This window comes from Propithecus coquereli, unplaced genomic scaffold (assembly GCF_000956105.1).
Source record: "Propithecus coquereli isolate 6110/MARCELLA unplaced genomic scaffold, Pcoq_1.0 Scaffold64, whole genome shotgun sequence".
NCBI classification, from domain to species: domain Eukaryota; kingdom Metazoa; phylum Chordata; class Mammalia; order Primates; family Indriidae; genus Propithecus; species Propithecus coquereli.
The window spans coordinates 777,860-792,795 of NW_012152396.1; the positions used below are offsets into that span (position 1 = coordinate 777,860).

General features: G+C 40.3%; 1 protein-coding gene across 1 annotated transcript; it reads left to right on the forward strand.

The window, feature by feature from the left end:
- The first annotated feature begins 1,708 nt into the window (after nt 1-1,708).
- LOC105822792 (mucin-5AC-like) lies at nt 1,709-9,608 on the forward strand. Its single transcript, XM_012659822.1, has 2 exons — nt 1,709-1,762; nt 5,199-9,608. The coding sequence occupies exons 1-2, from the start codon at nt 1,709-1,711 to the stop codon at nt 9,606-9,608; spliced, it is 4,464 nt and encodes a 1,487-aa protein (XP_012515276.1).
- The last annotated feature ends 5,328 nt before the right edge of the window (nt 9,609-14,936 follow it).

The window sequence follows — 14,936 nt, forward strand, 5'->3', positions numbered from 1 at the left end:
AAGAATAGTGAGAGGTGGGGCCTTGTAAGCCAGTCGAAGCTTTTTTTTTCTTTTTCTTTTTTCTTTTTTTTTTTTGACTTTAGGATAAAGAGCAATGGGAAACCAGTGAAAGGAAACTAGAATAATCCGATTTGTATGTTATAAAAATCATGACTATGGGGTTGATTGAAAGCAGGGCTGTGAGTCAATTAAGAGATTATTTTGGTAATCATGAGAATGAAAACTCCAACAGGTCAGGGACATTATATGGTTCTTCCTTATAGCCCCATTCCCTACAACAGCACTTAGCATATAATGGATAATCAGTAAGTATTTGCCGAGTTGAGGAATGGCCCAGACGAGATAGGACGCTCACTTGAATAAGGTGCTGCTAGTAAAGATGAACAGACTGAATCAAAATACCGTCTGGGAAGTAAAATACAGAGAGGAGTTAGTGGTTCATGGATATGGGAAGATGAAGAGAGGTGTCGGGACTGACTCAGGATTCCAGATTACACACTGGATGAATAACGTGCCATCCGCTGAAATGAGGAACACTGGAAGACACTCTCTTTTCTGTGGGGAAAGAGCATGATGTAAACTCATTCAGTTCAGACTCAGATGGAAACACCAAATGGTTTCAGAGGTTTTCTGATGATGATTCTAAAAGTTGATTTGTTGACACAAAGGCCAGTGAAACTTGGGGTCCCTCCATCATTCCCACCTGCCACTAGAGACTGTGAAACTCATTTGTACTGAGCTTCTCTAGGTCATTCTTAAGATACGTACAGGCTGCCTTTATTTTCCTTTTTCCTTTCACAAAATTCTGGTACCAGAAGCCTTTTGTTCTGTAAACTCATCCCAATAATCTGGCACCATGGAAACACTTTCCACTTTCCACTGATACTACTATCTTGTATTAGGAAGATCAAAGTCACACTCTTCAAAATTATACTAGCATGGGTCAGAAATAGATTTGATTATTAAGTATCTTTAATTGTGATTTATAAGTCATCTAGTAAGTTATTAACAATTACATAATAATTTTACAGAATATTTTCAGAATATGTATTAGATCCTATAGACTAAAAAATATAAACTAGAGGCAAGAAGAAAGGAAAAGTCAAACAACATCACACAATCTTCAGGATTTTTTGGAACTTGCCCTTGGAACATAATAATACATATTATACCATGGCACACATCATACATATAGGAGCTGAGTGCCATAAAACTGACCCCGGAACTTAATAGCATGCCATGTACCTTCCTAGATCTCTCTATGCCACAACCACTGCATTTTTCCAAATGATGGGAGATGGGTAGAGATTCAAGTAGGATATGTGTGTGTGTGTGTGTGTGTGTGTGTGTGTATTCAGTCAGAGGGTGACGGGAGGTGAGGAACTTCTTAGTTATGTATAATTCTTGATAAAAGATGAAACTCTTATGTAGGAATTTAAATTAAAAAATTAATCTCATTAGCAAATCAAATGGGAAAACCTAATTTTTTAGTAGTTACCAAGACTGATGGTGTCTTCAAAAAATATATCTGAATACCGTAATTTTACATTCACATTTAAACTTTAGGAAAATAATTTTTTGTTTTTAAAACTGCCCCTCAATTTTTTATTTTGTATCACAGGGAAGTTTGATTAAAGTCATTCTGTCACTGTCAAGGACCTAACAAATTTTTTCTCGTTTCTTTACTTACAGGGGCTAAAAGGACAGGATGAAAGCTTTAATCCTGAGTGTACTCATCCTGGCCTTTGCCATTTGTTTCCAGGTAGGATTCCATACACTTGAAAACCAGAACTACCTAAAATTGAGAGCTACATAACACTGAGATGGAGTTGAAAGTGAGATCACGGCACTGCATTTTTAAAAACAGGATAGAATCCCATGAGATGAAAATAAACAGGGACAATTCTCTTTTGCTTCCAATATCCATGAAAATATGTCTATTTAAAATTATCTGGAATTTGAGGAGAAAGGGCAAAGTAAAGGGAATTAAAGAGGGGAAAAAGGGAGAAAAGCAGAAGGAAGAATGAGTATTTGTTGAGGAGGTTAAGGTATGAGAAAATCTCCAAATAAATCTGGAGGATAGAACTATAGAAATAGAATGATATTTGCAAAGAAAATACCAAGACTTCCACTTCTCCTTAATTCCCAAGTCCACCCACCACCTCCAGCTGAAGGAAGTTCCTCTCTGGAGGTGAAAAGTAGGGTGAGTTTACCCATCTCCCAAGTTTGTTTTTCATTCAACCCCTGGCCTATTATTGCATTCTCTGCTCAAAACCTGTAATATGTTCTGTCATATGCTAAGAAAAAAACTGCCTACACACTACCAATACTGTCCTGAAGTATTCTGAATGTGGCTCCATATTATTTAGACCATAGAGTTTTGTGCTTTCTTTCATATGTTTTATGTTATTAATTAGCTTAAAGAACTCTCTTTAGCAATTCCTGTAAGGCAAATCTAATGGTGACGAACTCTCTTAGTTTTTATCTGGAAAAGATTTTATTTCCCCCTCATTTACGAAAGACAATTTTGTTGGGTAAGTTATTTTTAGTTGGAAGTTTGGGGTTTTTTTTTTAGCACTTTGAAAATACCATCTCACTTTCTCCTGTCCTACAGGGTTCCTGCTGAGAAATCTGCTGGTGGTTGTGTTGTGACCCGTTTGGATGAGATGTGTTTCTTATCTCTTGCTGTTCTCAGATTTTTTTTTTGTCTTTGATGTTTGATAGTTTGATTACTATGAGTCTTGGTGAATTTCTCTTTGGGTTGAATTTGATTGGTTACTTCTATGCTTCCTGTCCCCGGATGTTGGCATCTATCCCAAGATTAGGGAAGTTTTTAGCCATTATTTTTTTTAAATATGCTTTCTGATCTTTTTATCCTTCTTCTTCTTCTGCAATTCCTTTATGTAAAGGTTTAGTCTCTTTATGCTGTCCCATAATTTCCTGAGGTTTTCTTCAGTCTTCTTCATTTGTTTTCATTCATTCCTCTAGACAATTTTAAGTGTTCTGATTTCAAGCTCAATGATTCTTTCTTTTGCTTAATAATGTCTGCTGCTGAAGGTTTCTATTGAATTTTTCAGATCAGTCATTGTACTCTCTCTCTATAGGATTTCTAATTGGCTTTTTTTATTCTTTCTATTTCTTTGTCAAACTTTAGCTTTGTGTATTTTTTTCCAAATTTCGTTTAATTTTGCATATGCATATTCTTGTAGCTCACCGAACTTCTTTAATAGAATTATTCTTAATTCTTTGTCAGTCATTTCATAGATCTCCAGTTTCTTTGGGGTCCATTACTAGAGCTTTATTAGTTTCTTTTGAAGGTACTATAATTTCCTAATTCTTCATAATCCTTGTGTTCTTGCATTGTTGTCTGCTCATTTGAGGAGATAGGTGCTTCTGGCCTTTACAGGTGCTATTTGGCAGGGATAGACATTCATTATTTAGCCTACCCTGTGATTCTGAAAGGGTCAGCTGGTGAGGATCCCAGGCAGCCACAATGTTTTGTGACTTCTCTATCTGGATGAGCTGCTATCTTTGCTCTAATGTTGGGTGGGGCTTCTGGCTCAGCCCCACTTTCTGGCAATACCACTTGCTGGGCTCTGATATCAGGCAGAGCTGCTAACTGGGTACTGTTATGGTATCTGCTCAGGCTGGTTACAGGTTGTATTCCCTGGATGAACGATTCACTAATTAAGATCTGCAATTAGTCAGAGGTTTAGGCTGGAGCCAAGGTAGGTGGAATGGTCAGGATAGATGGGATCAGAGGCTATTCTCCATAAAAGTGCATGATTGACTATTGCCTCCCTGTCTGGTTGGTGCCTTGGGTTGGGCTTTATGGCTGAGCTGAGCCTTTCATTGGCCTCCTGGGTCCGTGAGGTCTAGTCCCCGGGCTTTGCCAAAGTTCATGCAAGCAGACCTCTCCCTGCTTGAGCAGAACCTTGACTTTGTGGCAGCACCGAGCTGCTCTTTGGCCTCCCAGGTCAAGCAAGTCTAGTTCCTATGCTTCTCTGAAATGCGTAAAGGCAGCCATCTCACTGCCTGGGCAAAGGCATGGACTGGCCTTTTGGCTGAGTTGAGCTGCTGCTTGGCCTTCTGAGTTGAGATGATTTAGCCCCTGTGCTTCTCCAATATGCACAAAGGCAGGTGTCCCCCTGCCCAGGCAAGGCTGTTGTGCAGGCTTTATGGCTGAATGGAGCTGCTGTTTGGCCTCCCAGGTCAAGCAGGTCTAGTCCCTATGCTTCACTGAAATGTATGGAGATGGTCACCTCTCTGCCCTGGTGGAGTTGTTGGTCAGGCTTTTTGACTGAGCTGAGCCACTCTTTGGACTCTCAGGTCAAACAGGTCTAGCCTGTATACTTCTTTGAAATACACAGAGGCAGGTGTCTCCCTGCCTCGGCAGGACCTTGGGGTAGTCTCTGAGGCTAGGTGTGGAGACTAGCTATCTAGGGACTCAAGCCAGGTTGAGCTTCTCACCGTGCATTTGAAAGTAACAAGGTCAGCTTTGCAGGTGGGCTATGTACTTAGCTGGTAGCTCTGATTGGGTGCCACAGCTGGCAGGAAACAGAGGTATTACAAAGATCTGTGCATTGGTTACTATGACCTCTGCTTCCTTTCTTTGTTTCCAACTAAACCTGGGACGTCTAGCCATGCTGTTATCCCAGTGTTCCCTCTAAGGTGATCCCAGAGTAGGAAGCATCATATAATGCTAGAGAAGCTAAATGACCATTTCCTGTTCTCTTTTTCCTGGGTACAAACCTTGGGCCCAGGGAAATCCTCTCTGTATGGTGTACCAATTTGGGGGAAGGCAATGGGCAGCACATGTGAAGTAAGATCATTCCTCTTACCTTTCCAATTTAGTTTTGATCAGTTCTGTGGACCATGTAGGTGTCTCATGCTCATTTCCAAGTATTAGGGTTTTCATAAAGGTGTTATTAAAAAAAAAAAAAAAAAAGGTGTTATTGTCTTTGGGTAGTTGCTAGTTTAACTTTCCGTGAGCAGCAGTAAAGCCTGAGACTTCCTATTCCACCATCTTGCTCTATTTTAAATTTATATTGCAATGTATTCTAAATTAAAATATATTCAAAACCAAAACAACTCCCAATCTAAAGAACAGACCAGTTTCTGTAACTAAAATGAAAATACCAGACAATAATTGATTCAATACCTCACTTGGCGATATCTTCTATTCTGTCTCTCTGCAGTTCAGTGAGAGTCAGCAATCACGACGCCAGGCCACAAGGAAGACAATTAATAGCCCAGTAATCAACAGCTCCCCTGCCAGGACATCACGGAGCAGATCTCCATCCACCCAGCCCATTGGGAAACTTCAAGCCCATTCTCATGCCTCTGCCCCACATGTCCATAGATCCTTCCCAAGAGCTCTATCACCACATTTCAGTACTCAAAAATCAAAGTCTTTATCTTCTAGGGCCGCATCCCTTCCTGTACTGACTAACAGAGCAGCCATCCAATTATCCTCAAAATCTAGGACATCAAGTAAAAAGAAAAACTCTGGCCAGCCATCACAAAGACAAGCTCTGCAAGTCAAACCTAATAAAAGTTCATTGATCTCTACCAAGACAGGGTTGAATCCCCCTCCACCTAGTCAAACAGGACAAATCATCCCACTTAAAGCAAGCAAAACTTTCAAACAGCTTAAAAAAATTCAACACACAACTGCCAAGAAATTGTCAAAACGGACTGCAGCAATACTAAAAGCATCTTCAGCTACAAAGAAAAGTCAAAAAAAATCCACAAAAATCCAGTCTACACCTGCTAAGACACAATTAAAACAACCCATAATTAGAACAGCTCCAAAAACATCTCCACCTAAGAAGAAATCTCTAAAGACTTCTAAAACAGCCTTTTATACATCATCCAAAAAACAATCATCTAGGTCCACAGCAATAAAAGCTTCCCCTAAAATTTCTTCAACCCCCCAAAAGAGACCAGCTAAATCTAAAAACACCCTGTCTTCATCTGCAAAGAAAAAATTGAATCAGGCAATAGGAAATAAAGCAGGCTCCAAAAAAACTTTAGCCAAAAAGAAAACTCAAAATAAACAGTTAACTCCAGTCACAAAAGGGTCAACTACGGCAGCACTAACAAGGGCATCTTCCAAAGCCCAAAAGAAAAATCTAACTAAATCCAAAAATATAGCACCTACACCTACCAAGAAAAAGTTCACTCGGCCAGCAGCAATTGCAACAAAAAGGAAGATGTCTACAGCCAAGACTAAAGTGTTAAAGAAACCTCAAAAAACCTATAGTGCACCTGCCACGAAACAAGTGAATCTGCCTAAAGCACTTCAATCAACACGAAACACACAACCAGCCTCTAAGAAAAGACCAAATAAATCTAAAACCTCCTTATTTAAAAGTGCCAGGAGGTGGTCCAGTCAGGCAAAAGACAGCATACATCCAGTTCCGAAAAACACTCTAATCAAAAAGAAAAACCTAAAAAATTCCAAACTTGCTTGGTCTACACCAGCAAAGAAACAGCAGAATCAGGTAAGTCCAGCCAAATCGGGTATAAAAGCAGCTCTGGTCAAAAAGAAAAATATAAAGAAACCTCAAGAATCTTTATTTAAATCTACCAGTAGACAACAAAAACAGTCACTAGCAGAGCCAAAAACATCTGGAACAACTAGTAAAACTCTAAAAAATACTAAAAAGAAGCTATCGACACCTGCCAAAAAACTGTTAGATCAGCTTAAATCCACTCAAGCAGGACTAAAAAGATCTGTAGCAAAGAAGAAAATCCAAAAGAAATCTATACCTGCCAAAAAACAACAGAAATGGGCCACAGCAGGTATTAAGACTGCAAAAACACGTCCTAAAAAGACTACATCTATAAAATCATCTAAAAAAAGACAGGTCACCTCTCTAACTGGAAATAAAAGGCCAAGTAAATTCAAAAAGAGACAGTCTAAACCTTCTAAGAAAGGTGTGAATCAGCTTAAAGCCCTTCAAGGGGTAAAAAGACAAACTCCCTTAGCAGGCAAAATTGTAAAACCATCTAAAAAAAGGAAATCTACACTTGCCAAAAAAAGGTTAAAATCATCTAAACCAAAAGGATCTAAATCTGGTCAAGCTGCACGGAAAAAGCGTCCAAAAAGGAAAAGGAAACCTTTGCAGAAACCAATTCTATCACACCCACATGCCTCTAAACGCCCTGCATGTCCACATGCTAAGTATTCATTTCATCCAACTAAACTTCCTTTTGCACGACCAAATCCAGCATATAGGTGCTCATTCAAGACTCATGGAGTACACCCATTTCAACCAAGGCCATGGCCAAACACCCCACATTCCCATGCACACCAGCCTCATCATCACCAACCTCATTCAGCTCATAAACCACCCTCCCGTAAACCAAAACCTCAGACAAATCCAACAGTCATTACAACCCAGCGTCCTGACTTAACCGATAGCTTGACTGGTACAATCACCGCAGTACCTGGAGCTACTACTACTTTAACCACTATCACTAGTACTATATCCAACAGCAAAATGTCTGTGTCGGTTGCCCCAAATAGTGCAACTGCTACGACCACTGAGGGATCACATGCAGCCACTAGAATGCCTGAAGCCCAATCCCCAACCACTGCCATCACAATCCCAGTAACAACAACCACTAACTCAGCAAAAGATGGTATATCTACAGAGCCTGGGTCCACTGCAATTGTCCCAGCATCTGTGACAGCCTCAGGGTCACCTTCAGTGAAATCCACACCCCAAGAGTCTACAGCTTCCAGTGCCACAGCCTCCACAAACCCAGGGGCTGGCTCCACAGCCCTCCCAGTCTCTGCCTCCACCATGACATCTGATCTGACCACAGAGAACTTGGAAGCTGAAGAAAACACAACAGATGATGCCACTTTCCCAGCCACAGATGATTCCACCACTCAAGCCACCTCTACAACTTCAGCACACAAAGATACCACATCCCCTGCCATTTCTGCCACCAGTGCCACAGCCACAACCTCCACACTTGGTGAGGCCACAACTCTAGGGATTGGTGCCACCACCAATGGGGCTACCTCATCGTCAGCCAGTGCTGCCACAACTTTTGCTTCTGCTGCTACAGAAACACCTGGAACGTCTACCACTGCTTCTGCTGGTTCTGTGACAACAACTGCATCAGGTGTCGCAACCACAAACGCACCTGGTGCCACAACCACAGTTGCACCAAATTCTAGAACCACCGCTGCACTTGGCACTGCCACCACAGCTGCATCGAGTGCTGCCATCACACCAGTGGATGAGGCCACCACTCGAATAGCAGATGACACAATCAGTGATGCCACTACCTCAACCGACGAGGAAACCACTGAGTCAGCAGACGATACAACCATTGGAGCTGCCACCACAACACCACCTGATGGAGTCATAACTGGTGCAACTGACTCTGGAATCTTAGAAGCAAATGTCACATCCATTGTTATGACCACAACTGCTGGATCCTCAACCACAGCACCTGTGGGAACAATTGCCACAATTGAAGCAACATCTTCAAACTCAGGGATGGATACCACCATCAGTGGTATGGCTACAACTTCAGCCACCAGTGATACAACTGCTGCTGCCAGCACAACTGTAGCAGGTGCTGCCACAACTGAACAAGGTGCTACCACTTCAACCCCTGGGGCTTCTGTGTCCACTGCTGAGCCTGGTGTGTTGATCACCCCAAGCAAAACCACCACCCAGACTTCTGGAGCTACAACCATAGAGGAGAAGGCTACCTCAGAACCAGCAGGTAACACAACAACTGAGACTGTCACCACTCCAGCCGAAGATGCCACAACTCCACCTACTAATGCCACAACCCCTTCAGCTGACTCCACAACCTTAGAAGCAGGCGCCACATCTATGGCTACTACTGCAACAGTGGCTTCATCTACAGCCTTAATTCCTGTAGCAGCCACTACTGCAACAGCTGCAGCCTCCACAAGTATTGGGACCACACTGTCAGCCGTGGGTGCCACAACTATCGGCAGTATGAGTGTACCAGGCACTACCACCACAGTTCCAGTCGCTCTTACCTCCACTGCTGAGCCTGGTTCTTCACCTACTGAAACTACAACCCCAGTGGATGAGACCACAACTGAAGCAATAGGAAATACCACTCCTGAAGTTGCCACAACTCCAACAGGTTCCATCTCTACCACTATATCTGACGCTTTAACCACTGAATTGGACTCTACCATCTCAGAACCTGAACCAACTATCTTCACTGATGAGGTCACTACTGACTCAGAAAATGATACCACTCTCCCTGCAACAGAGGCCACAAGTGCTACAGCTGCCACAACTACATCTGCAGGATCCACAGAACCCCCTGGGTTTTCCACACCTGCAGCAAATGCTACCACTCTACCTCCTGAACGAACTCTCACTGTTCCAGCCATCACAACAACAGCAGCAACAACCACACCTGAAGCTAACTCCATCACCACCGCCCCAGTGGCAGCCACCAGTCCCACGAGCGCAGTCATCGCAAACACAGCCTCAGCTGGGACCACGTCTACTACTATTAGCAGCACAGCACCTGCTACTACAGCCACAGCCAATACTCCTACAACTGTTATTAACGCTACTTCCTCACAGTGAAAGCATCACAAAGGCTCATCTCAAGCATCTCAGCAAACAGGTAATTTAATACAAGCAAAGGCTTAGATGAGGAAATTCAAAAGTGCTCTGTATATCCCCAAATACCTTGTGTAATAGCTACTTACTACTGATCTGACTAAATTTTAATTTTTCTAGTTCTATGAAAGAGACCAGGTACTTTCCGAATTAATATATAAAAACATAGAGGTATGGCATGTGCTCAAATTCAGAACAGATGGTGGCAAAACCAGGCCTAGAATCCAAATATTTTACTACTTAAACCAGCTATCACAAAGCTTAGAAGTCTAGAATAGTCATCCCAGAAGATAGTTTAGTAGATAGTTGAGTCATAATCACCTGGCTTCTTTTTCAAAGTAAAGATTACTGAGCTCTACCACTCTAGAAACTATATTTTGTAACAAGATCTTCAGAGGGTGAGGGGGGAGTCTGATGAGGTTACCAGTGTGAAGACATTCACCCGGAAAGCACTTCGGAATGGGAAATTGGCACGTATACGATCTCAGACACAAGCATCAGTGAGCCACAGTCGAGAAATTGTACGCAATTGTTCTTGACTGGAATATAGCAAGAGTCAAACCTCAGTTAGGATCAGATGGAAATGAGCACATAATGTTGCTATTAATAAAGAAAATCTGTGAAAAAGAAAATAAAATATAGAAAACTTTTTAGACATTTGACACAATGTAATGAAGAACTAGTCTAGATTATAGAACCAGAATCTAAAACTCTTAAGATAAAAGTAACATATCCAGGACTATTTCAGGGAAAGGATTGCTGGAACACATTATCTATCAGGTTTTTTGTTGTTGTTGTTGTTATCATTGTTGTTAAAAGTGGATGAAATCATCCTAGGTAGTAATGATGATGGCTGAGGTCTATCAATGTAGCTAACAAGATATACTTTACACTAAACATGAAACACATAACTGGTATCTTTAACTCTAAAATAGAATTACAGGCTGTCAAGAAAATAAGACAGGGGTTCTGGGAAGGTCTATATAGAATGAGATTTCACATAAAAAATTGAAAATAGCAATATTAAAACAAGTAGGTAATGTTTACAGGACTTATGAATTAATTTTATATTTTTCAAAATTTTTTCTAGGTCCTCATATGCCTCAATATTAAACTTCTCACCCTAACTTTTGCCAATATTGCCTCGAGAATTTACTGTCCTCACTCTTCAGAAATGAGACCATTCTATGACATAGAAAAATTCAGCCTCTTTCACTCTTTCACTTTTTATATGTGCTCATTTTTACTTCTTCAGCTTTAGTTCAATAAATCATTTTGAAACTCATTTGTTCCCTGTATGCATTTTATCAGTCCCCCAGGTTTGGAAATGAATTAAAAGATTTATATGCTTCTCCTTCTAAAAACCTCCCAGTAACGAGCAATACTTACATCTAAGGTTGACCAAGGCCTTCATAGTACCCTCCGCTTGACTACACTTCAGACAGGTTTCCTCCTGATTCTTGGCCCTTCACCTCCCTTTTCTTATAGCATTTCTTCAGAAAACTTACAATTAAAAATTATTTCCCTGCTCTTTGGAGATGTAAATATTTTTAATGGCTTCTTGTCAGCTTTATATCCCAAGAATATCTTTCTTAAGGACGCAGGAGCCATCCCTTTGAAATATAACCATCAAAGATCAGAGCACCCCTATTTGACAGTTTCTATGGGAGGATAGGAGACTAACTTCCATAAACACCAAGTAACGGACACAGATGTCCTAATCACAGAGAACAACATTTGCATACTCAGAAATGAAGCAATGTGCACACCGGCCCACATCACTGATCTATGCCTCCCCTCTCCACACACACACGACATCCTCCAATACTTTGCTACTAATTCACACGAGTGTTGAAAAACCTCCCCCTTTTTGTTTCAGCAGAGTTGACTATTGCAAAAGTCTTGAATAAAGTCTTCCTTGATTGTTTAAGTTTGTCCCATGGCAATTTTTGCTTTGATGGGTGGAATGCAGAAATTATAAGCAAATAAGTTTGAGTTAAAACTCCCATCACCCAACCTCCGTAAGATGATATCAAAGGAATAAAAATGAAGCATCATGACCACTAAAATAATCTGAAGTGTCTTTCCTGTTTTGCCCACTTTTCAGGCCATGAGAAATATACATAAAATTTTTGAAATTGAAAAATTCTGAATTGATCATAATAAATATATTCTGAAATGTGTAACTGACTTTGGGGAAAAAAATAATGGAAACCCCCACAGCACAAAAATAAAAAAATAAAATCTTGGGAGGAGAACGTGTGCAGGGACTCTGAGCCTTCCCCAACAGACAAGCTAACACAGGAGCTTGACTTTAAAACCCAGATGAGGATGAAAGATGGTGCATTGGGCTTACTCCAGACAAAAGCTGGAACTAACATGTTCCACATAATTCTGGGACTCTCAAAAAGCCTCATCCTTCAAACAAAGTAAAAAACTTCTGGTCACTGGTAAAGGGAAACAACAAACAATGCTCTAAACTCACTTGAGCCTTGGAAGATTAAGGAGAGTTTAAGAGACAAAGGCATAGATTGATAATGCCTAATATTTTCCAATAAAACAATAAATAAAGGTCACAGAGGTATTATTAAAAGATACAAGGGCTGAGAATCCTTCACATTTTTATTAAAGTAACAAACACATAAACCTTTTTTATAAAACAAAGACCTGTTACAAAGATCCTGGAGCAGGATCTAAGTTATAACCACACCAGTGGCTCTATTGGACCAGGCCTGTCCCAGGGCTACTCTCTTCACAAACAAGTCAGCACCAGAGGAATACTCCAGGAGGCTGAAGTATTTTTCAGCTTAATTATATATAAATTACTGTCAAGATTACCATTTATATTTCAAAACGGTAACAATAATCATAGTTGAAAATTACTGAGTGCTTATATACATGGTCATGGAATCACATTAGATCTTAGCAACAACCCTATGAGGTTGGTTCTAATATTAGGCCCTTTATACAAATGAGAAAACGGAGGCTTGGAGGTATTACATATTTTGCTCAAGGTCAAAGAGGTAGGAAGTGGTAGATCTAGCATTTATAAAATTACATCTAGAATTAATGTGAAATACATGAAAAAATTAACACCCAACTAATTTAATTGCAGGTAACATTTTAGGCTCTAACATGTAAAGAAGTTGGAATTCCCTGAAATAAAGGACTGTATAAAATAAGGTATTTTTAATACATAATCCTTAGCAAGATGGCTCAGAGTATTATACTGGATATTGGATATTTTCATTCCACCAAAGGCCTAAAAAAAATAGCATTAGGGAATTTTTACTTATAATTTTTATTTCCTGAAAATCTGAAAAGCTTATATGACTGACTTTGAGAGTTTCAATATCAATAGCCAGGGGGCTGTTGGGAGAGGGGAGATCATCTGACCCAAGGACCCATTGGCAGAAGGCAGACAACACTCCTTTTCTAAAATTTAAACACACAGGAATTTTTGTATTAAATTCCTATTAAAAGCCCAAATGAAAAGAAGTATATTTTAACATCTGCTTCTGAATTATAGAGATTCACATCTAGCTGTTGTTGGCACGGATTTTAAGAAAAAGGGGCACAATCATAAGTGAACAGACTGATTAATTTTTCAAAGTGGGCACTCCATGTAACCAGCCACTACCCAGATGAAGAACTAGAACGTGACAAGCACGCCAGAGGTCTCCTCTATGCCCCTTCCGGACGCTGCCCTGGACAAAAGGGAAGCACCATTCTGACATTTATCACTTCATTCTTGAGCTCCCGATCTCCATTTTCCACCGCCTTGTAAATGAATGTACTTGTGTAGATGCCGTGGAAACTTCTCAAATGCTACATGTTTGAAGAGGAAAATGTTATCTTTGCCTCCCACAGCCTCTGCTCCCATCAACCTCATCTCAGTCACCATCCACTCAGGTGCCAAGCTATAAATATCAGCGCTATTTTCAACTCTTCTTTATCCTCACTGTATTCTACTGATTCTCTCCTGATCATTTTAGTTTTCTATAAATGATGTTTGCTTTTATCTAACCTTATCCTTTCAGAGCTTTATGACCTTTGATCTAGATGTGCTGGGTAATAGTCTGCAAACCCGTCTCCCTGCTTCTGATTAATCTCATTCCTCTTCCTCATTGCTAAGTCTGCTAAGAATGGCTGGAATATTAAAGGCACCACAATAAGGTTACATGATTGGAGCAGAGTGAGCTATAGAGAAAGTAAGTTACAGGAGCTATGAGGAGACAATATTTGGTAGGACATTTAAGACTTTAGCATTATTTTTAATGAGATGAATAGTCACTGGAGGCTTGGTGATACAATATGACTAGTATTTAAAAGAAACACTATAGCTGCCTCTGATGATAATGGAGAGTGGAAATAGGAAACCAATTAAAATACTGAAGTAGCAATCAAGGTGAGAATTGATAGCTGCTATGCCAGGATGGCGGTGGTGGTGGAGCTGGTGAGAAATAAGTTCTGGATCTATATTGAAGGCAGAACCATCAATATTTGTTCAATGATTGGATGTTAGGTACACAGTAGAGTAGGCAAGAATGACTCCAAATTTTTCATCTGAGCGATAGCAAGGATTAAGTAACTATTAATTTCCCAGAACAAAATACCATAGACTGGGTAGCTTAAACAACAGAAATTTATTTTATTATAATTCTAGAGATTGCAAGTCCAAGAACAAGGTGCTGGCTGATTCAGTTCCTGATGAGGGCTCTCTTTCTAGCTTGTAGGCAGCCATCTTCTCATTGTGTTCTCACATGGAATATCCCCTAAACACGCACAGGGAAACAATCTCTCTCTCTTCCTCTTCTTATAAGGCCAACAGCCTTATAGGATTATAGGCCACCCTTGTGACCTCATTTAACCTTAATTACCTTCTAAAGGCCTTATCTCCAAATATAGTCACATTGTGGGTTACATCTTCAACAAATGAGTTTTAGGGGGGACACAATTCATTTCACAGCAGCTTCCAGCAAATGAGATGGGAAAAACTCCAGGAGTACTTTTGTTGGGTAGTATTTGGAGTACATCAAGTTTTGTTCAGACATGTCATAGATAAGCCTATTGACAGCCAACTAGCTCTGTTAAAAGTTAGATATAGCAGTCTGGAATTTAGATGTCTGAGCAGGAGATAGTAGTTTGATAATTGTTATCCTTTAGATTGTATTTATATTTAGACATGTGGAACTGAATGAAATCACCAAGGGAGTAAGTATCAACAGAGAAGGAAAGAGATTGAAAGACTGAACCATGGATTACTCCACGTGGATGAGGAAATGAGGAGAA

Coding starts and splice junctions, on each gene's coding strand:
- LOC105822792 (XM_012659822.1), top strand. CDS start 1,709: ATGAAAGCTTTAATCCTGAGTGTACTCATCCTGGCCTTTGCCATTTGT. Junction 1,763..5,198: donor CCTTTGCCATTTGTTTCCAG/GTAGGATTCCAT, acceptor GTCTCTCTGCAG/TTCAGTGAGAGTCAGCAATC.